Raw genomic sequence first — 23,095 nt, 5'->3', positions numbered from 1 at the left:
ACCAGTGAAATTGTGTGTGGTGGATGAGATGATACAGCAAATGTAAACCTGCTAATTTGCCTTTCATATATCTTTGACTTTGGAGATGATCCAAATGAGTTCCTTCTGAATAACCCAGCTGGGGTAGCCAGGTGACATCCAGAAAGGCAGTGTTTGTTTTACTTGTGTGTGTAGAATATTCCTGAAAACAATCAGATGTATGGGTTAATGCATTTGCACATTCTCCTTACAGGAGGAAAAGTACAAAGATTTCCAAATCCATTTTGCACTCCTGGAGCTTTGCAAGGCACTCAGTGTGAAAACCCCAACATTAATGGGCTGGTGGCAGGAAAGAATGATCGGGGTTTTACAGAGCATGTGCTGCCTTTGCCTATAGAATTGTGGGCTCAAAATTTAACTGTGTCATAGTGATCTTGCATTAGACTAAAAATAGGTATCCATTATTCCAGGATGAAGGAATGTTGGCATTTCCAGAGAATTATGGAGCTGTGAGCTGGAGGTGTGACACAAAAACTTACCCTCTTCTTCTTTTCACCTTTTACATTTACCAGGCAGGTCCATGGCATGGACAAACCAGGGGTAGTGATTGATTGTCAAGGTCTTTATTCCAGCAGATGTTTTATTGGCAGTGCTCCAGCAGAACAGCAGGCTTTGGGTTTTTTTGTGTTTCTGGTCAAGTCTCTCACTCCTGAGCATCTTGCATTAATACAGAAAGAAGCAGATTTGTGGAGCAGGATGCCCTTAAAAAATCTGCTCTTCATAAGCAACATCTGGTCTAATGTGCTGAGAATATTTAAGCCTAATAAGGCAAGATTAAGAACAGTTCTCATGTTGGTTTCTCATTTGTATTACAAGCTGTCAGCAGTTGAGAGAGTGAAGTAAGAAGAGTGCAATCAGCAGTAATAAGGTGACATTATCAGCAGGAATACTTGAAATAGAGCCTAAATGACAGAGGAAAGGGAAGGAAAAACACATGGGTGGAAAAGCTGTCTTTGTTCTGGGTAGTGGTAATAGGCACGTGCTTGTCTGCCACTACCAGCTCTGTATTTTTGAAAGTTAATTTTCTACCTAATGTTTTTGCCTCTTCTAAAAGATGTATCTAGAGGTGTACCCAGGTGTTAGGATGTTGTCAGCTTCTTTGGAATTGCCCAGTTAATGCTGAGTGTAAACCATTGCAGTGCTTTCAATACCAATATTTGTTGGCATTCTTCTACAGAAGTTAATTTTCAAGTGCCATGCAATGACAGCAGAATTTACTTAAATTTGTAGCATACTGAAATTTAGTCTGTTTTAAATGCTGGTGGTGTACTTCAACAAAGCCAATGATTTCTCCAGATTCATCTAGCTGGTTTGTCCAAGCCTCAACCCAGCTAATTTTATTGTGGAGTTTTCTGAAAGACTTGGATGCTTTTGAGTGATACAGGTTATATTTTCCAATGCTTATTGTGATTCTTAACTCCTCTGTCAAAGAACAAATGAAGCAGGAATTTCCCAAGTTTTCTATTACTCATATTTAATAACTTTCAGCTGATAAGTTACAAATTTCTCCCAGATGAGTGTACCCTGAATTTGACTGGAATGTTTGATTTGTTTTTGCAGCCAGATTCTCCTGAATACAAAGCTGCCTGCAAACTATGGGAGCTGTATTTGCGCACAAAAAATGAATTTGTTCAGAAAGGTGATGCTGAGGAGGACGATGATGATGAGGAAGGACATGACAATCAAGCAAATTCTGAATTAGTAAGTGTGGGCATGACAGCTGCAGAAGGGGGGGCCTGTAACTGTGGATATCAGCTGACTCTGAGAGAGTGAAAAATCATTGAGTAATATTTTCATTGTTGAATTAGGCCCCAAAGGGTATTTCTTATGCAAGTTTATTAATCACTTCACAGCATTGTTTTATGTGTTTCACTTTTGCCTAGCAAAAAAAGCTGTGAGGTTTTCTGATATGGGTAAAGCATGGTTCTGGTTTAGTTGGAATAATATGAAGTATGCTTGAATTCATGCCAACATTGAGGTTTGTTGCAAGCAAGATTCATGTCCAATGACATCAGTTATCAGCAAGTGCCCCATTCAGTCAGTGCAGCTGTTCCTGGAGTGTTATGAGAGGAAATTTGGGCTAGCCTGGTTTTTGTGATGTTGGGATGCACATTTGTGATGTGTATCTGACATTCTGCAGTGTAAAGCTGAAATTAGAGTTTCTTAGTGTACCTTTACCTGCATAAACAATATTGTCTTCAAAAGTTGCGTCTGTATTTTGTAGTTGATTTTTTCTGCCTTTGAAGTGCAAGTTGCTGTATTTCAGCACAACTTGAAGCACTCCACTCTGGCTGCTGTTAAAACTTTCTGTGATTTTTGTTTCCTACATTAGTCATCTCCAGGTTACCTGAAGGAAATTCTGGAACAGCTTCTTGAAGCTGTAGCTGTTGCCACAAACCCCTCAGGACGACTCATAAGTGAACTGTTCCAGAAACTTCCTTCTAAAGTGGTGAGTATTTTAGTAATGTAGGTTGTGTTCTAAGCTGGAAGCCTGGACATTTCTGTAACTGATGTTACAGGCTGTGATGGCCATGCTCAGGGTGCAGTCCTCTGTTTCTCCCTCATCAGAGGCAAACTCCACCTGCCTGTACTGCTCTGTTTCAGAACAGTGGTGTTCTGTTTTTGTGGTGAAAGTTTTAATCAGCAGAATAAATATTCTGAAAACCTTCACCATGGATTTGATTTTCATTCAGAACTGGTCCTTTATGTGAGTTTATTGATGAATTATAATTCCTTGTATCTGCCTTATTTGAGGCTTACACTGTTCTTACCTTGAATTCATCTAATGGCTCATTCTGTGAGCTGTTTGAACAAAATCTTTGTGACTGTTTATAGTAATACATAAATTATTTCTGTTTTCCAGCAATATCCAGATTATTATGCAATAATAAAGGAACCCATAGATCTTAAAACCATTGCCCAAAGGATACAGGTATGAACAAATTAATGTGTCAGGGTACAGCCTTTCTTTACAGTAAGCATTCCAGAAGTGTTAGAAGTCAGGATTTATGGTGGCAGGAAGGGCAATGTGTTTTCCCTCTGCTATTTAAAAGCCTGCACACTGTGGTGATTCAATGTTCTGTGCTGGCTTAGTGCTGCAGAAGTAGCTGTGTGGAAGATCAAGCATTGTGAGCTGTGGAGTGCTGGCTTTGAGCCGGAATATCTCGGGTTCCTTGATGTTTAATGGCTTAAAGCAGTTCCTTGACAAGTGCTGCTCATGTGAAACATTGGAGTACTGAGGCTTGGTTGTGCATTATCATCACCTACTTCTGTTCTAGTGCTATGAATAGATCTTTTGTACTGGTGCATTTTTCGTCTTAGTTCTCCAGTAATTTGAAATACTGTTCTGTAATTCTAGCATTTTGTATAGTAGGGAGGGGTGGGACATAGACTGATTGAACTAGAGAATAAAGTTAAAACAGCATTTTGTCAGAACTCTTCAAAATAAGAGTAGTGTGATCTATTAAGTGTTTTTTCAGTCTTGGCATTCATGAGCTTTATAAAGACTTGGCACACATTGTTACTGTCTTTGTCTGATTACTTTTTCCAGATACTTATCTGTTGCCTTTACAAATAAGTTGTTTTTCTATGAACATTCCCTTTATTGAATATGAATTCCTTTGCTTTTCACTATTGGCCTAGTTCTCATGCTGTCTGAAGGTTGCCACTTTAACCAATTCTGCTTCTTGTTGTATAGAATGGAACTTATAAAAGCATTCATGCCATGGCCAAGGACATAGATCTTCTGGCAAAGAATGCCAAAACCTACAATGAGCCTGGATCCCAAGTATTCAAGGTTAGTTTCAGTTGTTCATAGTGTGATTTGAGTTCAGATTTTCTTGACTACTTTCTCTGCTGGTTGATCCTTAAATAAGTCTTGAGTATAAGGCTCTCAAGACCCTGTTTGCATTTTTTAAAAATAGCTTTTAGTGGGTTTTTCTTTTTTATATTGCTTTTAGTAGAATTGGGGTGCAACAATGACAAAAAATGAGCTTGAAGCTGCTCAGGTCTTCAGTTTTTTCAGGCCACTGTAAAAATACTGTGTGGGAGTATTTCAGGCAGACTTTGTTCTATGCTTCATTTCTCATACAAAATTGTTGTATATCTAAATGTAGAAACACCTTCATCTTTGTTTTAGATAGCTGGATATATCTGATTACAATATTATTCACTTTCAACATTAAACAAAAAAAAATCTTTTAATTGACAGGATGCAAATGCGATTAAAAAGATATTTAATATGAAAAAGGCTGAGATTGAGCACAGTGAGTTGGCCAAATCAAGTCTCCGAATCAGGTACTGCAAATAGAATTCTTTCTATAATCTCATATAAAAACCTCTATTGACATTCCCTTAATTGTGCTGTGGAGAGTATAGTGGGAAATAATGGCTTGAAAACTTAGATTAGTGTTGTTTTATAAGTTGTACAATGGTTAAAATAGTTTCTGAAAGAATACTTTTTTCATTGAAATACTAATGTGGTGAAATATTTTTGTGATGTTCTTGATTATGAAAAATAGTGTCAGTGGATCTTTAATAAGTTATGGCCAACTTCCACCACGTGTTTATAAGTTAATAACAGAAAATGAATAGTGAGGAACAAGATGCTTTGTTTTATTGAAAAGTGCTGGATATTCTTGAACCTTGTTAGGAACTGAAACCAAAGGGCTCACAGTTAGGTAGGGGCAGAAACATAGGAATAGAACCTTGGGCAAAAGATACTTAGAGGGAAGTCCACTCTTGTTTGAAAAGCAATTTTAGCTGTGAAAAGAGGCACAGGAACCTGCCTGGATTTATTACTCAGTGAAGCAGAGATTTGTCCCTGAATATGCAGGTATAAAACACTTGATAAGAGTTGATAGCTCTATTTGTTTCATGGGATGATTTTACTTAAACAGCATTTTCTTCCTGTGAAAATCCATAGTGTACAGAGGAGTGATGGAATCATTATAAATGTTTATAAACTGAAATGCAATTAAATTTCTTCTAATGTAAACATTTTATTTATGAGCAACACTCAAAGGTAGGTTTAGATATATTTTGCCCATGTGAGCTATGTCATTTATCCCCCAAAAATTAAGACATGTCCTGTAAGCCACTCAAGGAATTGGGAAACTTAACAAGGTGGAATCTCGTTATCTGTGGGAGCTGTTTCCTGGTATTTGGTGCTGGGAAACCACTGTTGTCATTTCCTGCAAAGGTTTGTACAGTCCAACTGGAAACACTGTCATTGTCACTGTTACTTAACTGAAAGGTAGTTTAATTTTTTCTGTGTATATGGTGTCAGTAGTAAAAGTGTTGTCTAGGATTATTGTGTGCAAGAAGTGGAATTTTCCTGGTTGATTTTTACTGCTTGCTTGGTGTTTTGAGAAGTGGTTGGTTTGTTCAGCATCAGCATCCTTCCCATGGTTGGGTGAATCATTGTTGGAGCATATAAAAATAAAAAGCAGAAATACTCTTTAAGGAGTAATTCCTGACACAGAGGTGAATAATTTTCCTTTGTGAAAGTATGTGTAGTGCCAGAAGACTTTGATTCTACAGACACATACATGTGTTTGCTGTGCAGTAACTAGAATTACACAGAAGCATAGAGGTTTTTTCTTTAATTTGTGATTGTGTTTTATTTTTCTCACTGTATTGGCCTTTGATGAAGCTCAGCATGTCAGGGTGTGTGTCATATTTATTTCTGAGGCTCAATGGTTTTTCTTTAAAATCTGATTGTATAAGAAGGGATGACAGATAAATCACACTGATATTTGTTAGCTGAATTCCTCTCTTGCACTGCCAACCCATTTCCACTTCTCAGCTGCCTTATTCTAGATGTTCTCTTGTGTATTGTGTTCTCAACAGAACTTCAAATCCTGAAGTAATCTATCAGAATCATTGACAGATCCCTTCTTTGTTTCTCTAACTTGGGGAGGGGGGGCAGAAATAATGCCTGAAGCAGGCTACAATAATACTGGGCTGAATGCAGAAAAAATTGGGATAAGAGAAGTGTCATGCAAACCAAACCTTTCACCTGCTATTGTGTATTTCACTGGTTGCTTTTTCTGTTAAACCATTCTCTTTTTTTTTTTTTTTCCTCAAGAATCTGCTTCACAGAATCATTATTTTTATTTAAATTCCTAAATGTTTAATTGTCCTAAAGGGGAGTTCTTTACCTATTACTGATTTGGGTAAAATTCCCTCATAAGTTCACTTCAAGTGCATTTTCTATATTTTTCTTCTGAATTTGCATCTGTTGTTCTTTGTCATTGATGGCTCAAACTCAAATCATCATAATGCTACTAACCTAAGCTTTTTATGTTGCCTCTGTGTCAAAAATCCTGGTTTTTATTGCAGAGCACATTGTCTCCTTTGCCATACTAAACTGCTCTTTGTGGGTGTATTTAACTGTCCTCCCTTAAAGCGACAAAATTGAATTGTTAGATAATATGCACTGTCAGCCAACCTGACGGTGACTTTAAGTGCTGATAAAACATGACTGGACCTGTGTGATTGGCTTTATCTGGATGCTAAGGAACATTTTGTTGGCTGCTTTCACTGCTATTTAGGCTGAGCTGTGTGTACAGCTATCAATGCTTGAGCTAAACGTTACTTTCCTCTGACTTTATAAACAACATCCACATAAATGCTGAAGCACTGAAAGGACCCCAGTGTTACTTATCTTTTAGCTGCCAAACATCTGTCTCTGAACCTTTTGGCTGATCTATCAAAGTGATTCTGTAAAAAGCTTTTTTTTCTTGCTGCGTCTTTTCATGGGTTTAAGGTGGGCCTGTTTTTTTTCCTCCCCCCTTTCCTTGGCTTGCCTCTCCTGCCTTAAGGACTGCATCAAATTTGGCTGCTTCCAAGCTGACAGGTCCTTCCTCACAGGGTAAAGGCAGTGTTGGGGATGAGAGAAATTCTTCTAACAAATATTATCGGTAAGTAGATTGTGCCCTTGGAGGAAAAGCTGGCTCCTCATCATATGGAAATGCTGAATTTTGTTTGATTCTCTTCCTCATACCTGCTGTGGTGCTGGGCTTTGGATTAGGATGAGATTAATGCTGGTAAGACACTGATAGTGTAGTTACTGCTGATTGGGAAGTGTGTGCAGTCCTTCATACTGGCAGTGCTCTGTGGGGCTGGCTGTGGCAGCTGGCACTGGCAGCACAGGGATAAAGCCACCTGGGCTGCTCAGCTGTGGCTGGATGTGCTGCTCAGGCAGAGAACCTGGCTGTGAAAGTGCAGCAGTGTGTGCTGCTCATGGGCCCAAGGGCTGGGCCACTGGGCACAGCACAGCAGCCAGGGCTGGCTCAGGATGTGTGGCTCACATGGATCTGTGCTGGCAGTGGGAAGGTGAATTACAGCTCCAGGCCCTGTGCCACCTCAGGCCATCAGGGAAGAGGTGCTGCAAATGCATGTGCTCATGGTCCAGGTGCTCAGGGTCCACACACCCTGTCAGTGGTACTGCAATAAAAATGACCCAGGTGAATGAAGCTTTTCTGGTGAAAAGAGGCAAAGCACAGCAAGGACAGAACCAGAAATGGCTTCATCAGGCAACAGCCCAGCACCAGCACTGCTGCCCTGGAAGACTGCATGGACAGATGGAACCCAAAGTCATGGACTGAAGGAGCTCAAGGGATGTTTTAGAGGGATGGCCCACACACTAAGGAAATGATATCTGTGTGCTTATATCAAAAAGCAGGAAAGGATGTATAGGAGAGTGTAGGGCCCAGGCATGCCCTCAGCCCATCTGCTTTTTCCCAGTCTTCACTTGGCTCCTGCAGGACAAGGCGGAGCCCATTTCTGGAGGTACCTAAAGAGCTGATCTTGTAAAAAGGCAGAGAATGTCAGTCATAGCTTATATAGTGTGGTATGAAATACTGTGCCCCAGGTTTGGGACAAAAGAGAGGGGTGCTGAAGAAGGTCTGCTGAGCCAGTGTGGATGCCAGTTTACTCCACCTAAGAAACATAGGAGGCTGCTTCATGTGCAGGCACTGTGTGTGCTGAAAATGCCAAAGGTGGGGATGAGGGAATGGGAGGAGATAGAATATACAGCTTTTAGTGTGTTGAATTCCTTCCTGTAGACAAATCCCAATAAAGCAGGATCAAATAACAAAGTTATTAATTGGGAGAGACTTTTTACCATTCCCCTTCTCTTGCAATTAATCAAATACTCAAGTATATATAGGACAGAAGGCTGGAGCTCAGTTTTCTGACTGTGTTGGATGGACCAGCTCATAAAATAGAGGCAGACTCATGGCTTGGTAAGAATTTCTCCTGTTAAAGGCTTCAGCCTTCTTTAGTCACAGCTGTGTTCCTGCTTATGGAGTCATGACTTGTTTGCTCACACACTCTGGGTGACTGTTAATGGCTAATGTGATAACCCTTTCCTTTTTTTTTAATTATAATTTTCTCTTCTTTTTTTCCCATTTTTAAAATTCCTTTACTTTTTCTCTTTCATAGTAACAAAAGATCAGCCCAAGGGGATCGTTTATCAGCAATAACCATGGCATTGCAATATGGATCAGAAAGTGATGAGGATGCAGCTTTGGCTGGTAGGAACTGAAATGCAGTTTCTCTAATTCCTTTCAGTAAAATGTTCACAATGACCAAATCTGTAGAGCTCCTGATGAACTCAGATCCATTTATTTCAAAAATATTTTGCACTTGGTGTGTAATTCCTTTTTATCTTACAGCTAGTGAGGTAGGGTAGGCCAAACTTGCTGGAATACTTTGAATTTTCTGTGTGTTTCCAAGTATACTTACCCAAGCTTTAGGGAGCTGTTGCCTGGTTTTATTCCTTCTAAAATGGAACAGAAGAGGCGATACTGGAGAAAACATTGGGTGCTCCATGCAGCAAAAGAGATTGGTAGAGCTTGAATTGTTTCTTTATTTAATTTTTTTGTTTATATTATTTCTTCATTGATGTTGAAAGATGCATCTGTTCAATATGTATTATTGGGGCATTTATTTCTAACCTGGTAATTGAACTGTACTCTGCACAGTTTTGTAGTGGATGGGTATGTAGAAAATTTTGGATTTTAGCTCTTGCTGTAAGCAAAAGCATTTTGATTCCTGGTTAGCTCAGAGTTCAGTTATTGCTTCAGAGCAGCTGTTGTCTGGGAGGTGTGGGGAGTATTTATTAGCTGGGGTTTGCTTGTTTGTTAGCTGTTATTTTTTCCAAGTTGCAGTGCTGTAAAAGCATATAGCTTTTTATGTTTTAGTGATTTAAATTCTTGCACTGATGGAACCACTTTTAGGTGCCACCTTTGCTATGGACATAATTGTAATTTTTTTAAAGACCTCTCTCTGTGTGTGAGGCTTTTGCCTTGCTGCTGTTGAAGCTCTCCTATCTTTATTGCATTCACCTAAGAGGCAATGTGGGTTTTTTTGGCAGACTTGTCACCCCCTAAGATTTTCTGTCCTTCCAGTGGACTGCTTGAACAACCCTATGCTGCCAGTCTCTGGGTGACAAGGGTTTTTCTTTAAACCAAGTGGTATTTTTATTAATTGTTCTTCTGTCTCATTTTTTTCATTCCTCTAACTCTTGTTAAAATAAACGAGAACAGGGCTACATGAGTGAACATTAATAGAACTCTCTCCTGCTTGAAACAGAGAGCTGAATCTTTATGAGCTGCTTTGGTTGTAGCTGTTGCCTAAGCAATGAATATCAGTTTGCAACTGAGAGTTTATCCTGACAGCTGTAGATGCTGTTTTGGTGTGATGGAGCTTGTAGAACATTTCCAGCTCCAGTGTACAAGGTTGTGAGCAGCTTCAGCAGCTCCCTTGCTCCTCATTAGAAGTCTGTGGAGGCAGGCATAGGTGGTCATTAAGTATTGCTTGCATGTATTTAATTCTGTAAACAGGGTGTTTTGTTTTTACCGTCTCGTTTAGAGATGGTTTAAGACTGGATGCTGCTTTTGGTTTTACTGGCAACCATCCTCAGTAGGACACGGAGCATTCATTGTTGTTTGGGTGCTTTGGGACCACAAAGGAGACAGTGGGGTTTTTTGTGGTATCTGCAAACTGTAGTTGTGGTAAGAGCAGCACAAAAGGACAATAACTGCCTGTCCCTCTCCTCTTCCAGTGCTTGCTGGGGATATGGGACCTGGTGCTACTGCACATTAAAGAAAGTACAGTCTTGGATCAGATTGTTTGCTCTATAAGAGCAAAAATACTATTATTGCAAAAATAAGAATTTTTCTATCTTCTAGTCTGAATAATACATTCTTCTTTAGCTCCTAATAGAGCAGGTTTCGTATTAGGAGATCAGTACCATTTTCTAGATATGTAAGAATATTTGATGTTTACACATCACTTACAAAGAACATGAACATCATAATGAAAATGTAGCTGTATAGTTATTTATAGCTGTGTATTACGTAAATATATAATATATTTACAAATATAATGTAATTATTTATAGCTGTATGTTATGTAAATATAAAATACAGTAAAACTATAATACATAAATGTTTATTTTAGTACATTTTTAAATAACTAATTAATATCTAATTTACTTAGATTCCTTTTTTAGGGAATGCCTACTTTCAACACAAAGAAAGTACATTTCTTATTTAGGGTATTGAACTGTTTTGTTGCTGGCTCACACACAGCAGAGAACAGCAAATACTTGACTAGTCCCTTTGTGTTTTCTCTTTCATAGAAATAAGTTATTCTGCTTTTTCAGTTTGTTTCTTACTTTTGAGTGGAGTACTCAGAACTGAACAATTTGCATAAACTGACAAAACTGTTTGAGTAAACTAACCCATAATCTATTTTTGAAGCTTTACCTGATTTCAGTGATAGCTCCAGTGGTTTGTTTCTACCTGTCCAGCTCCTGCTTTGCTGCCTGTGGTGTCATTAAGTGATGCTGATTGGCATCATTAGGATAATTTTGAGTGTCTCCCCAAATCAGCAAATGCACATCTTCATTGCATGCTTGCACTTCTGCTGATGCTGGTTGTGTTTTAGCTTTGCTCTGACCCTGGTAGGTTCCACACATGATGTAGATCTGGTGTCAGGCTCAGAGGAGCAATGACAGCACTGTGTTGTTACAGTCTGAGTGTCCCCTGGCTTTGTCACCATTTCTGTATGTCCTTACTGAACGTGTATAGAGAGCTTGAAGCTGTGGCAGCCTCCTGTGAGCAGGAATGGAAATGCCAGCTGGAAACCTGGTGTTAGAGACCTGTGTTTTGTGTAGCTGAATGACTCAGTGTGTCATCTGCCAGGCTGTCCTTCAGACTCAGATGGGAAAAGGGCTGAATAATTTAATTCTAGCATGTGCAAAGCCATGTAGATTTTATGTTTTGTCTGTCTGCAAGGTACAAAGCGCACTGTTTATGTGTCTTGGAAGTGTAGAAGGATTGGCCCTTTATTGCTTCCCACCCTGTGTTTCCAGTTCCAGTGTTTTCTCCTTCCTGTTGTGTTTCTGTTAATGTTTCTCCTAATTTTGTTTGCAGTAAGCATTAGCTCTTCATAGCTTTTTTTTCTTTCATTCTAATCCTGAAACAAGATAACCAGAAAAGTTTGGTATGAAATTTTTAAATACTGACTATGATTTTTTAGGCTTATTACATAATCACTGTAAAACATTAATTTCTTCTTCATATGCTGTATATATTAGAGGGGCATTATCAGGCTTTAGTGTCAATTTTTTTCTGCTAAGCTTCACAATTTTGCATTGAGCTGTGATTAATATTGTCTAAAGGATTGCAATAAACTGCTTTTTTTTGTCAGCTTGAGAATCATTAGATGTGTGTTGTGTCATTTTCCGAGGTGTGAATCTGACTGCCAGAGAGGGCTTTCCTTTTCTTCTACTCTAGACCTTTATCCACCAAAAAACCCACTCTGAGTTGTCCTGCTGAGTTTCCTGTTTTTCTCTCTCTGTGCAGCTGCTGCTCGTTATGAAGAGGGAGAGTCTGAAGCTGAGAGCATTACCTCCTTCATGGACACTTCTAATCCTCTTTACCAGCTTTATGACACAGTCAGAAGTTGCCGTAATAACCAGGGCCAGCTCATCTCTGAACCCTTTTTCCACTTGCCCTCCAAGAAAAAGTATCCTGATTATTATCAGCAAATTAAAACACCCATTTCATTGCAGCAGATCAGGTAAGAGAACAGAATGCAAACTACATCTGGTGTGAAACTTTTCAAGGGTTTCTTTTATTCCCAGAATCTCCTCTTATGGTCAAGTTGTTGGTACCTAATGCAGTGTTTGCACCATCTCTCCTCTACCTCTGATTGCTGCTTGTTTCAGCTCAGTCTGCATCAGTCTTTAGATCATCTGTGATACATGGCTGCTGTTGGGTTTAATTCTCATTGAATTTCATTTGTAATGTGCCTGAAAATTGCCATATGAATAATTCGGACAGCTAGGTGTGCAGCAGAGATGAAAGTTTTTGCAGAACTCCATTTTGCTTTTTCCCTGTCTATGATGGCTTGATTACCTCTTACTGCCATGTTTTTTAAGTTAAAAGTCTTCAGTGTGAATTGTAGGAAGATGGTTACAATTACAATCCTCCTGTCTAGGTCACTGTGTAACTGTGGAGAATAATTATTTTCATGATGATGTAGCTGGTCTGGACTGAAGCCAGCATTTATACATGTATGAACCATGAAAGGTCTGTGAACTGCCAGAGTGCAGTTGTCAAATTAAAGGCCTGAGTGAAGTGAGCAGTGTCTTTCTTTAGTGGCTCAAGATAAGGCAGTGTGATGGGTGTGATGGGTCCTGGGAGCATTAATAGGCTTTAATGGTGCTGCCCAGTGGCCAGTGGGGCTCCAGGCCCTGCCCGAGCCACAGCCTGGCAGTACCAGTCCTTCAGCTTCAGTGAGGGACACTGCACCCTCCCACTGCTCATCCCTTTGTAATCCACTCTGATGCACAGGTCTGTACATTTTAGTTATGCCATAATACAATCTGTCAGACTTGATGTAATTGTTGAATGAGCAGGGTCTTTGTTAAATCAGAAGCTAACAAAGCTGCTTTTTGGCTTTTTATCTTGTCAGAGGGTGTTTTGCATGTGCTGGGGAATAAAGCTGCCACACTGGTTATCTCCATCAGTGGCTTTAAAGCATTTTGTCTTATGTCTTAGTACAGCTGTAATAGTGGCAAAGAAAGTGTCTTGCCTTGAACAAAGCACAAAATGTACTTGATGAAATTAAGAAGAATCATCGACAGTTTGTGCCCAAATGTACCTAAAAGTACTGGCTCCAATTATATATAAACAGATTTGTTTGGGAGAGATTTTTCATTAAAAATACCCTTGATATAAATTACAGAACAAATAACTTGCCATAGAGAGGCAGCTGCATTTCTGCTTTCCTTACAGTGTAGGCAGGTTGCATCTGGCTGTGTGAGCAGCACAAAAATTCCATACCAGTGTATGAAGAAGTGTAGAAAAAAGTAACTTGACTTGTTGTCTGGGGCCTTAGAAAATAAAAAAAGGAATCTTATAGAAATAGTGTTTGAGGCTCACAAATTAAAGTGCAATGTTTGTAGAATCTAACATCCTGCAAATTCTGAAATTCAGCTCTCTTGAATTACCTTGTAATCTTCACTTTTTACTGTACCTGAAAACCTTGAAGTCATGCATATGTACACTTAATTGATGGGCTTTAGGGAAAACTGAAGCATCATGGCTTTGCTGATACTGCTAATATGTCTTTAGGTATTCAAAACTGCCACTCATTGGGGTGGAGATTGTGGGGTTTTGGGTGTTTGGTTTTCTGTGGGGTTTTTCCCTTCTTTTCTTGTCATGGTGGTTTGGGGATTCTTTTGAGATGTACATAAATAGAGAATATCTTCTGTTCCCAGATGGGGACGGAAAAGTTCAGTGTCCCAGTGAAAAGCTGAAGGAGGTGGAGTGAAGCCTGCCATTCCTGTTTCTTGTCTGTTTGGCTCTGGCATCTGGCTGCCTCAGCTGTCCTGCCAGAGTGAGCTGTGAAATGTGTGGTTGTTGCAAATTTTACAGCTAGTCATGTATTTGGTGGGGGGTTGTGTGTGCTAAGTGCAGGAAAAGTCTTTAAAATAATATGTGATTTTCAGAGGCAGTGTGTGAGTGTGTTTTGGTTTAATGAGATTTTACCTGTCCCAGCCTCTCAGTCACTTTGAGTGTTATGAACCCCAGTCATTTGAGCTGAGTGCTGATCCTGAGCTGTTCCTGGGTGTGGGAGGTAATCATGCTGATGGCTTTTAGTTGTCTCCTGATTTCCTCCTGGCTTGCTGCTCACAGATCACAGAACAGCTGAGGCTGGGAGGGGAACCATCCTGGCCAAGCCCTGGCTGTGGCAGGGTCACCCAGAGCCTCATGGCCAGACTGTGTCCAGTCAGGTTTTGATGATCTCCACAGATGGAGACTCCACATCCTCCCAGGGCAACCAGTGCCAGTGTTTGACCACCCACACAGTAAAAACCATTTGTGTCCAGCTGAAATTTTATGTGTTTCCATTTGTTCTGCTCACCTCTTTCCCAGTCAGTGGACACAGCTGAGGTGACCCTGGCTGCCCCTTCATTCCTTCCCACCAGATGTTGAGCACATTGAGGAGAATTCTCTGCCTCAAAGTGGGCAAAGCTCAGAGCTGGAGAACAAGAAAATCCTGTTTGAAAAGAAAGGCATGATGCTGTCAAAGCTATGGCTTTGACATGTGGTGAAAGTGCCTAATGCAAAGTTGACATTGCTGGGGAAGAGTCATTCTGTTAATTACAAACAACCACAGGAACAGTCAGGTAAAGGTGCAGGAAAATGTGTTCAGTTAGCAAGTGCACAAGTGCTACATCCTGGCAGGCTTACAAGAACACTGTTCCTTATTAAATTTTACAGTGTTGGGAAGTATGATCCCCCTAGGCAAGTGGGTCAGGCTTTTTTATCCCAGAGGAGGGAGGCGTGCCAGGGAATTCCCTGGCATCAGCTCTCTGAAACACATGTGGAAGAACAGGCACTGAAATTGGTACCTTCACAACACACCCTGGTGTCTTGTGCTCCTGGGGCTGCAGTTGAGGTTTAAAAATGTGTGGGGATCTGGTGTAAAACACGCTTGGCTTTGTGTGATAGCTGCTTTTTGGAGAATTCAAATCAATTTTTCTTAATGAGTGTGATCCTTTTTGGACAATGCTCTGTGACACAAGAATTTAAATGTTTGCATTTATGTGATGTGTTGAGGTTCTTTTGAATTTTGTGGTGGCTCTTGGTGATTTTGGATTAGTTATAAATGGTTTGAGTGGAGCTTATACTAAATGTCATCACCAGGTCATGGCCATATATTTTGCCATATAACTTAAGCAGTTTTAGCAATATGGCAAATCAAAAGTGGAACTAATTTTGAAGTATTAGAGACTGGTGCCTGGGCTAAAGTTTGAAGGGTTTATGGAGCACTTTGGTGTTGTTGTTTGCTTGATTCATGAATGAGTCAACTGGGAAGATAAAGTGACATCTCTAATATTTTGAATACACTGTAAATTTTCACTTTACCTGAGGTTTAGGATTTCTTTCATTCCTTTTGTCACTTAATATAACTTATTATTTGGTGAATATTGTATATTTTTCAAATCTTCTGTTTGTGTAACCAGTTTTCCTACCTTAGCAAGTACTTCCAGTGCATGTTGTATGTTTATAAAATCACAGGTTCAAGTAAAGAAGGTTCCCAATATATTTCAGAAGAAGACTGTCATCTTCAATAGGACATTTGTTAAATGCATCTCTTGATCCCACTCATTCTTTGTTAGTGGGTTGTTTTTCCCTCAAGAGGCAAGACTAGCACTTCACAATTTCTGAATAAAAGAAAATAAGTTGCATAACTGATCTTACCCTGCTGTTTGAATGTTTTTCAGTAGGAAATTTTTAGGCTGTTTGTCTAATAAATGGATCTTTTGATTATATGGAAAGAGTATGTCTCACCTTCAGTCCTTGCAGATATTCCACCTGGAAGGACTGATGAGTTTGCAGTAGACATTTAGGGAGTTGACTGCCAACTTACAGTATTCTTTTAATTAATATTCTGGTTTCAACCAACTTAAATGTCATGCCAGTGTTGTCTTGGGCTTAATGGTCTTATGAAACTGTAGCCTTACTTTTAAGCTTTTTTTTCTTCATTTTGCAAAGGTCATTTAGTTTAAAAGGAAATTCTTTCTAGTTTTACTCATGCTTTCAGGTACAGTAAATCCCTGTCAATAATTTTCACAGTAATTTCTCTTAGTTTCTAGTATATAATTTGTGTTATGTTGGCAGTGGCTTTCTGTAGAGCTATGAGTTTGGTTAGTTTCAGCCTCACTTTGTGAAATAAACTGATGTTTATAAAATCCTTTCTTCCCAAGATTGGTGAGATGGCTTGTTAAAAATTTATTGTAAAGCTGCACTTCATCCTCTAAATCCAGAGAAGTCATGATGCTTGAGTTCTGCTGAGTTTGAGTGTAATTAAATCTGTTCAAAGTACTTATGTAAATAACCTACCTAATTAATCATCCTGTTATTTGCTGACAGCAGTACAGAGAATGGTAGGAGAGGAGGTTCTTTGCAGGCTAGAACAGGATCACTTCTGTGCCTGTACTTTTTTCATTCCTCACGTCCCTGGTTGGAAGTTGTCACTTTCCAAACTAAGTCTGGGTTTTTACTTTTGCTTCAGGCCTTTGATGAGCACAGCTGTGAATGTAAATTGTTTGTTTAAAATCAGATGGCTGCACCTTGGTTGTTGGTTAATGGATAAGCAAATAGTTGTAGGAGCAAGCTTGGGGCTGAAAGGTTTTATATTAAATTTATTTCATGGTAGTGAGAATGCTCCATCAAGCAGGGACACATTCAGCCAGGTGCTGCAGAAGCCAGGCTGGGTTTAAAGGTGGTGTGTGAGTAGGGAGTGTGCCAGGCAGGAGGGGGAGGAAGCTGTGACAGGCTTTGGGGCTTGTGTTGCTGCAGATTAGTATTTTCTGCTGTGTGTAATGAAGTGTTGGAAGGTTTGAAAAAGGTGACTAGAACTTCCAGCATTGTGCAAGAAACCACATTAAGTTAAGCATTAATTCATGTTGATTCCTGTGTTTAGCATATGAAAAATGTCTTTGTTGTTGTTGTTACTCCTCTTGTAACTGTTTTTAGGTGAAGTGTGTTTGCAGGTATCACCAATCAACAGCCAGGTGTTTTTTTAAGGGAAGGCACAGATTGGAGTGTTTAAGAGAAGAGGTGCTGGGCACTTTTGGCCCTCACTGAAGATGAGTGGAATTGATGGAGGGAAGGCAGCGTTTGGGGCTGTGCAGAGCTGGCCTGGCCTGAGGTCAGGGCTCAGGGGCACTGCAGCAGTGTCAGCAGTGCTGCTGCCTCACCTGTACCATCTCAGCCCAGTCCAAAAACACGACTTCAGCCTCCACAAGTTCCCAAATTGCTGAAACCATTCTTTGAGGAGATAGATTTCCCTAATATAGTTACAAGTGGAAGATGTTACTAGAGAATCAAAAAGTAAATCCCATGGAAATGAGGATATTAAAGAACTGTTTTGCACTGTGTAACTAGAGGGATAGCTGACTGGTATTTCTCTTTTGCAGAACCAAGCTGAAGAACCATGAGTATGAAACTTTAGATCAGTTGGAGGCTGATCTGAATTTGATGTTTGAAAATGCCAAGCGCTACAATGTCCCCAATTCTGCCATCTATAAAAGGGTGCTGAAAATGCAGCAGGTTATGCAGGTATGTGGAGGAGAACAAGCAGAGGGATATAACTTCACATGTAAATTTATTTCCCTAAAGGATATTTTTCCAAAATAATTTTTAACTAGACCTGTATTTGCAGAAGTATTTCCTTGCTTAGAGGGAAGTATGGGAATGGAGAGCATCATGAAGTGATTTTTCCTCAGCACACCTGCTGCCTTCTGTGATTTCTTTCAGTCAATTTATTCCTTACTATGACTCCTAACCTAATTAAACTGTGAGAAAATTGATGATGTAGGGTTTTTTGGAGTTTGCCTTTAATTGAATAAGGCTAAAATGTTTCAGATTTCATTGAGTGTTCCAGCTAAGTGCTGTAGTCTGAAATGGCATTGATTTCAATTTGGTTCCTCAAAAGTTGTTCTGTCAGTTAGAAAAAACAATACTGCTCTTTAATTCTGTTCTGTAAGTGTCCAGCAGTGAGGTTGGCTTCAGGGCTTTGTTCTTTTTTCAGGCAAAGAAGAAGGAGCTTGCTAGGAGAGATGACATTGAGGATGGGGACAGCATGATTTCTTCTGCTACATCTGATACTGGAAGCTCAAAAAGGAAAAGGTATCTGCTTCTGTAGTTCCTGCAGGCCATAACATTGCTGCATCTCTTTTTGTTAAAGAGAGTATTAAACCATGGTTTTTAGCATTTGTGTAAGGATTGATAATTCTGAAACATCATTAAGTGTTGATTCTAATTAATTCAAAACTACTTGCTGACTATTAATTTCCTATTTTGGTCTATTAGTTGGCAGTTGTCAACATCAGTAAGTAAAATGGGCACTGTAATTGCACTGAACTAGGTGATTTTGTCCATGGATTTCAGGATTTTTTGGGGAGAGTTGTTTTATTTTAGCCTGACAAATAGATAAACTGATTATAAAAGGTTGATTACTTAGGGTCCTGTAACATAAACCAAATTCCCAGTGATTTGCAATAGACTCTTCTGTTGAAAATAATGATGTCTTGTGGAAGGTATTCTTTATGGTGAGAGCTGTTTTGTAATTAATACCAGTGATGCAGTTCCCTCCAGCAGGAGGTAGTTTCTCTAGTCTGCCTTATGGTGTCATTTGAAGTAAAGTCCAGCTCAGATAATATTGCAGTGGTAGCAGCAGCCAGTGTGAAATTGCAATTCAGCCTCTTTCTTTGGTGTTGCTTATGAACATTGGCTTCCTGGATATTTATTTTTTGTTTTGTCAAAGGAACAACAGTTGTGGGGAGAGGAAGGGAATGGAGTAGAGCATCAACAAAGAGTCACTGAAGAATAATCAAAAAAGTGCAAAAATGTGTACTCATTAAAAAGCTTCAGAGACAAAATATGAACATGGATTTAGGAGATGGTGCAGTCTAGGGATGCTGGGAAGAAGAAATATAATGGAAAGGAAAGGCAGACCACAGAACCAAGTAATCAAGAAGGAACAAATTGCAAAAATCACTAGTTTTATGATCTTCAAATTCAAGAAGAAGTAGTAGCCTAATCAAGCAAGTCAAATTGTCATCAGTGTCCTTTTAACCCCATGTTGCTTTTGATCACCTTGTGCCAGACACTACTGAAATGCTTAAAAGGAAAAAATCTGTCAGGCCCTGTCATCTAAGAACAATAAAAGAGGAAAGGGAACAAGGGATTTCCTGTGTTGGTAGGCAAGGGAGATCAGAATGATGCCTGAAGAGCACCTGAAAATGCTTTTGATGTTGTCAGTTTGATACTTGTTACCCATTCACTTGCTGAATGATAGCAAGGAAAAGATCATAAATGCTGATGATCACAGAAGTGAAGCAATGAGAGGAATTCCAAAATGTTGCTGGGAAAGGAAACCAATAACCCATGCAAAATTCATCCTGTTGGGAAAATAACAGTTACCCAGAAAAAAGTTGTTTGAATGTCCCCTTTTATGTATCAGATGCATGACACAAATCTGGAGTATTGGCAGGCCTTTTGCTGTTTCTGCTTTGGCTTTGCTTTGCCTGTATCTGTTGAAATGGTGAGAAAAACCTGGAAAGATGTTAAAATGGGGGATTTGGCAGCATGTCTGTGTTCTAGCATTGCTCACCTGCTAGTGGGAACAACTAACCAACATTTGCCAACAGTGGTAATGTTTAGCCTGTAGAACATATATTTTAAGTTTTCTTTGGTTTTAGTTTTCTTTAGTTATTTTGCTGATCTCACCAATGAGTAAAGAGGTATCTGAGGCATGAGACTGTGCTGTATTAGGTATATTTTAAATGTGTAATGATCCACATCATGGGAAATCTGTGTTGCAGTTTGGTTTCTGATAAGTTGTACTGGGATATTTTGCACATTTTGCAGTTGAAGGTAGTTTTTGTGGTGGTTGTTGTCTTTGCAAATAATGTAATAGTCAAAGTTATAGCTACCTGAATAAGTCTTGAGGAGATTGCAGATTGGAAGCCTGTTTACAAGTGCTTTGTAGTGAGTGTGTTGCTGAATGCCACAGTATCTGAGCTCAGACTATACATTATTGACATAAATTTTCTTCTCCCTCATTTGATTTGCTTATAGGCCATGTACTATGTGTGCAGGGAGCCATGTACTTTTTTATGATAAGCTGTATCTTGGTTGTGCTGTCAGATTTCTTGAGACAACCATAACAGCTACACACAGGGTGACTGTAACATTTGTGGGGATGGCCCATACCATTTTCTACCTGGGCTTGCAGTCTTGGTGAGCTTTATTGACTTCGGACTTCATTTGGATTGACAGTTATTTAAGCAATTCTTTCTACTACATCCTTGGTGTCCTTACTTGCTACTGAAGAATGTACAAAGTTACTCTGAGATGAATAGCTCATGTCTTTGATATTCTGTGTTCACCAGAAGTAATCATGAAAGTCCTGACTGGTGGTTTTTACCCTGTTCACTCTGGATCTTGAGCTCTTGGATTCAGATGCCTGATCCTGACTGCTCTGTTTTCTCTGCATCTGGAAAGTGCTCAGAGCTCCTTTTGGCCTTTGCACTTTGAAAAATAAGTTAGTTGGTTTATTTTGTAGAACACTTGAACTCAGGGTCAATGAGAGAACAATCATCTGGAAGAGTAATTTCCTGTTTCTGTGTCAGGCTCGTGATTGTGATGCTGTTGTCATTTGCAATTTCTGGTCTTAATGTTGAACTTCTTGTGTGTGTTTAGGTGGTTCTGGTTGTCTCTTCATGGTAGAGGATAAGATAATTTTGATATTAGTTTTGGAAGTGGGGATAAGAGCCCCTGACATTTATTCTTTTCCTTCGTGTTCTTCTTAACCCGACAGCAAAAAGAACATCCGGAAGCAGCGGATGAAGATCTTGTACAACGCAGTTCTGGAAGCTCGAGAGCCCGGCACGGGCAGGCGGCTCTGTGATCTCTTCATGGTGAAGCCATCCAAAAAGGACTATCCAGACTACTACAAAATTATCCTGGAGCCAATGGACCTGAAGATGATAGAGCACAACATCCGCAATGACAAGTACGCGGCGGAGGAGGCCATGATCGAGGACATGAAGCTCATGTTCCGCAACGCCAGGCATTACAACGAGGAGGGCTCCCAGGTACTCCCTGGGGTCAGCAGCCACGCTTCTCTCTGCTGCTCAGCAGCCATAAACTGCTGTTAGGATGGTTTCACTTCCCCTGTTACATGTATTATTTATTGCAATTGTTTATTGGACTAAAGTAGAAATATTCAGGACTTCTGAGAGAGGGTGTCTTAGAAGGAAAACAGTTTTGTTTTCATGGAAGTGGAGAGTGTAGGAGATCAGACTAAAAGACATGACTTAGCAAAATGAGTCTGAAAGGGATATGGTTTTCACTTACAAGTATTTTGTTGGGTGTGTCTATATTGTGATGTTTCTCAGGCAGTAGGCATGATGTGAAACAGGGTGGTGGTAGGAAACCTCCAGCTGTTTCTAATAAGGAACTTGGTCAGCAGCTGCACTTCATCACCAGGATTGAGTTTGAAGACCCAGGACTGTTCTAGTCCTTTGTGCTTTGATGGAATCTCAGTGGTTCAAGGGATCTTTCATTGCTCAGCAGAAGAGTTTGATGAGGAAGTTGATAACACAGCTGCCCCTTGCCATTTTGTAGTCTTTGGAATAGAGATGCATCTTAATTGAATAATTTTTTCAACATTTGTAGCTCCCTGATATAGAGGGTGTCATCAGTTCTGCTTACCTGTGTCAGTTAAAAAGAAAGGCTTATTTATCAAAGGTACACTTTAAATAAAATACTCCATTTTGCTTTCAGCTTTTCCAAACTAACATTGAAGTGTTTCTTAGGAACTAGTTCTTAACTAGTGAACACAGTGAACCTTGTTTTGGTTGGATTTTGATTACTTTACTGATTAATAGGTGTACAATGATGCCCATATGCTGGAAAAGATCCTTAAAGAAAAAAGGAAAGAGCTGGGACCCTTGGCTGAAGATGATGATGTTGCATCCCCTAAACTAAAGCTAAGTAAGACAACCTTGTGCACTGCCTTGTCTCATTTCAATACTCCACAATACAAGTGAACAGATCTTCCTTTTAGAATAGACAAGTTCTGCACAGTTGTTAACACTGACAAGGAAAGTAGAATTGTATTTTCAAAATCTTGATAGCAATGGCATGTCTATATTATACAATAGAATTAACTTGTTGCATGTAGTGTTTTTTAAGAAAAGTAAGTTAAAGTGAATAAAAAAGACTTGGGAATGGGTGGAAGGATTAAGATTTAGTCATACAGTGTAATCCAAATGTTAGATGGTGAATTATGTGCTCAGTCAAGTAAGGGGCTTCTCAAACTGAGCAAATCTCTTAATTTCACTAGTTAAATGTCTGGGATTCCCACAGAATGATTAAAATAAGCGAACTCTGTTTGACAGATTATTGAAAGCCATGAAGAACCTGGAAGTGAAGTTCCTCGAGCTGTTGCCTTTACAGCCTTGCTACTTCTCAAATTTTATGTTCTCTTAATATGTGTTCAGAACTGAGCAAACTGAGATGGATAAAATTGCACAAAAACCTTAAAGAAAATAACTGCACACAGTCCTCTTGCAAATTAAATGTGCCGCTCCTAGGTAAAGTACAGGTATTGAGTTAGGCAGAGTCTGCAGTGCAGTAACAGAGATCCTGAATTAGTCAAAAGCCAACCTGATAATCCCATGGGAGGCCTTAATTTACATTTTACTTATAATAATCCTTTCTAATTTGGCATAAACATAATGTTTTGAATACTTAATTTTAGTGATAGCAAAACCCTGTGATGACAGGATTTTTAGCAGCTGCAGAGACAAATTCATGGAGAGCTGTAAAACCAAAATGGGTTTAGAGGACTTTGTTAATGTTGTTAGGCAGGAAAAGGTGTTTTCCATGCTGAAGCCTGGGGAGACCTTTGCCAGGTGGAGCATGGAGCAACATATTCTGTCTTTGCCAAA

At 39.6% G+C, this 23,095-nt stretch overlaps 1 protein-coding gene across 10 annotated transcripts in view; it reads left to right on the top strand.

Moving 5' to 3' along the window:
• The window catches only part of PBRM1 (polybromo 1), a 56,049-nt gene that overhangs the window by 6,019 nt on the left and 26,935 nt on the right, over positions 1 to 23,095 (top strand). For 8 of the 10 annotated variants that reach the window (XM_053953815.1, XM_053953810.1, XM_053953817.1 and 5 more), the window contains exons 5-16: positions 1,600 to 1,740; positions 2,372 to 2,488; positions 2,903 to 2,971; positions 3,737 to 3,835; positions 4,250 to 4,335; positions 6,864 to 6,962; positions 8,488 to 8,579; positions 11,919 to 12,135; positions 17,552 to 17,693; positions 18,166 to 18,263; positions 20,959 to 21,235; positions 22,031 to 22,136. In XM_053953815.1, the coding sequence (XP_053809790.1) occupies positions 1,600 to 1,740; positions 2,372 to 2,488; positions 2,903 to 2,971; positions 3,737 to 3,835; positions 4,250 to 4,335; positions 6,864 to 6,962; positions 8,488 to 8,579; positions 11,919 to 12,135; positions 17,552 to 17,693; positions 18,166 to 18,263; positions 20,959 to 21,235; positions 22,031 to 22,136 (1,543 nt within the window). The remainder of the gene's footprint in view (positions 1 to 1,599; positions 1,741 to 2,371; positions 2,489 to 2,902; positions 2,972 to 3,736; positions 3,836 to 4,249; positions 4,336 to 6,863; positions 6,963 to 8,487; positions 8,580 to 11,918; positions 12,136 to 17,551; positions 17,694 to 18,165; positions 18,264 to 20,958; positions 21,236 to 22,030; positions 22,137 to 23,095) is intronic. The other 2 variants (XM_053953812.1, XM_053953811.1) reach the window with 1 other exon arrangement.

Source organism: Vidua chalybeata, chromosome 12 (assembly GCF_026979565.1).
Source record: "Vidua chalybeata isolate OUT-0048 chromosome 12, bVidCha1 merged haplotype, whole genome shotgun sequence".
Classification (NCBI taxonomy): Eukaryota; Metazoa; Chordata; class Aves; order Passeriformes; family Viduidae; genus Vidua; species Vidua chalybeata.
This window is presented reverse-complemented; position numbering and strand designations above follow the sequence as displayed.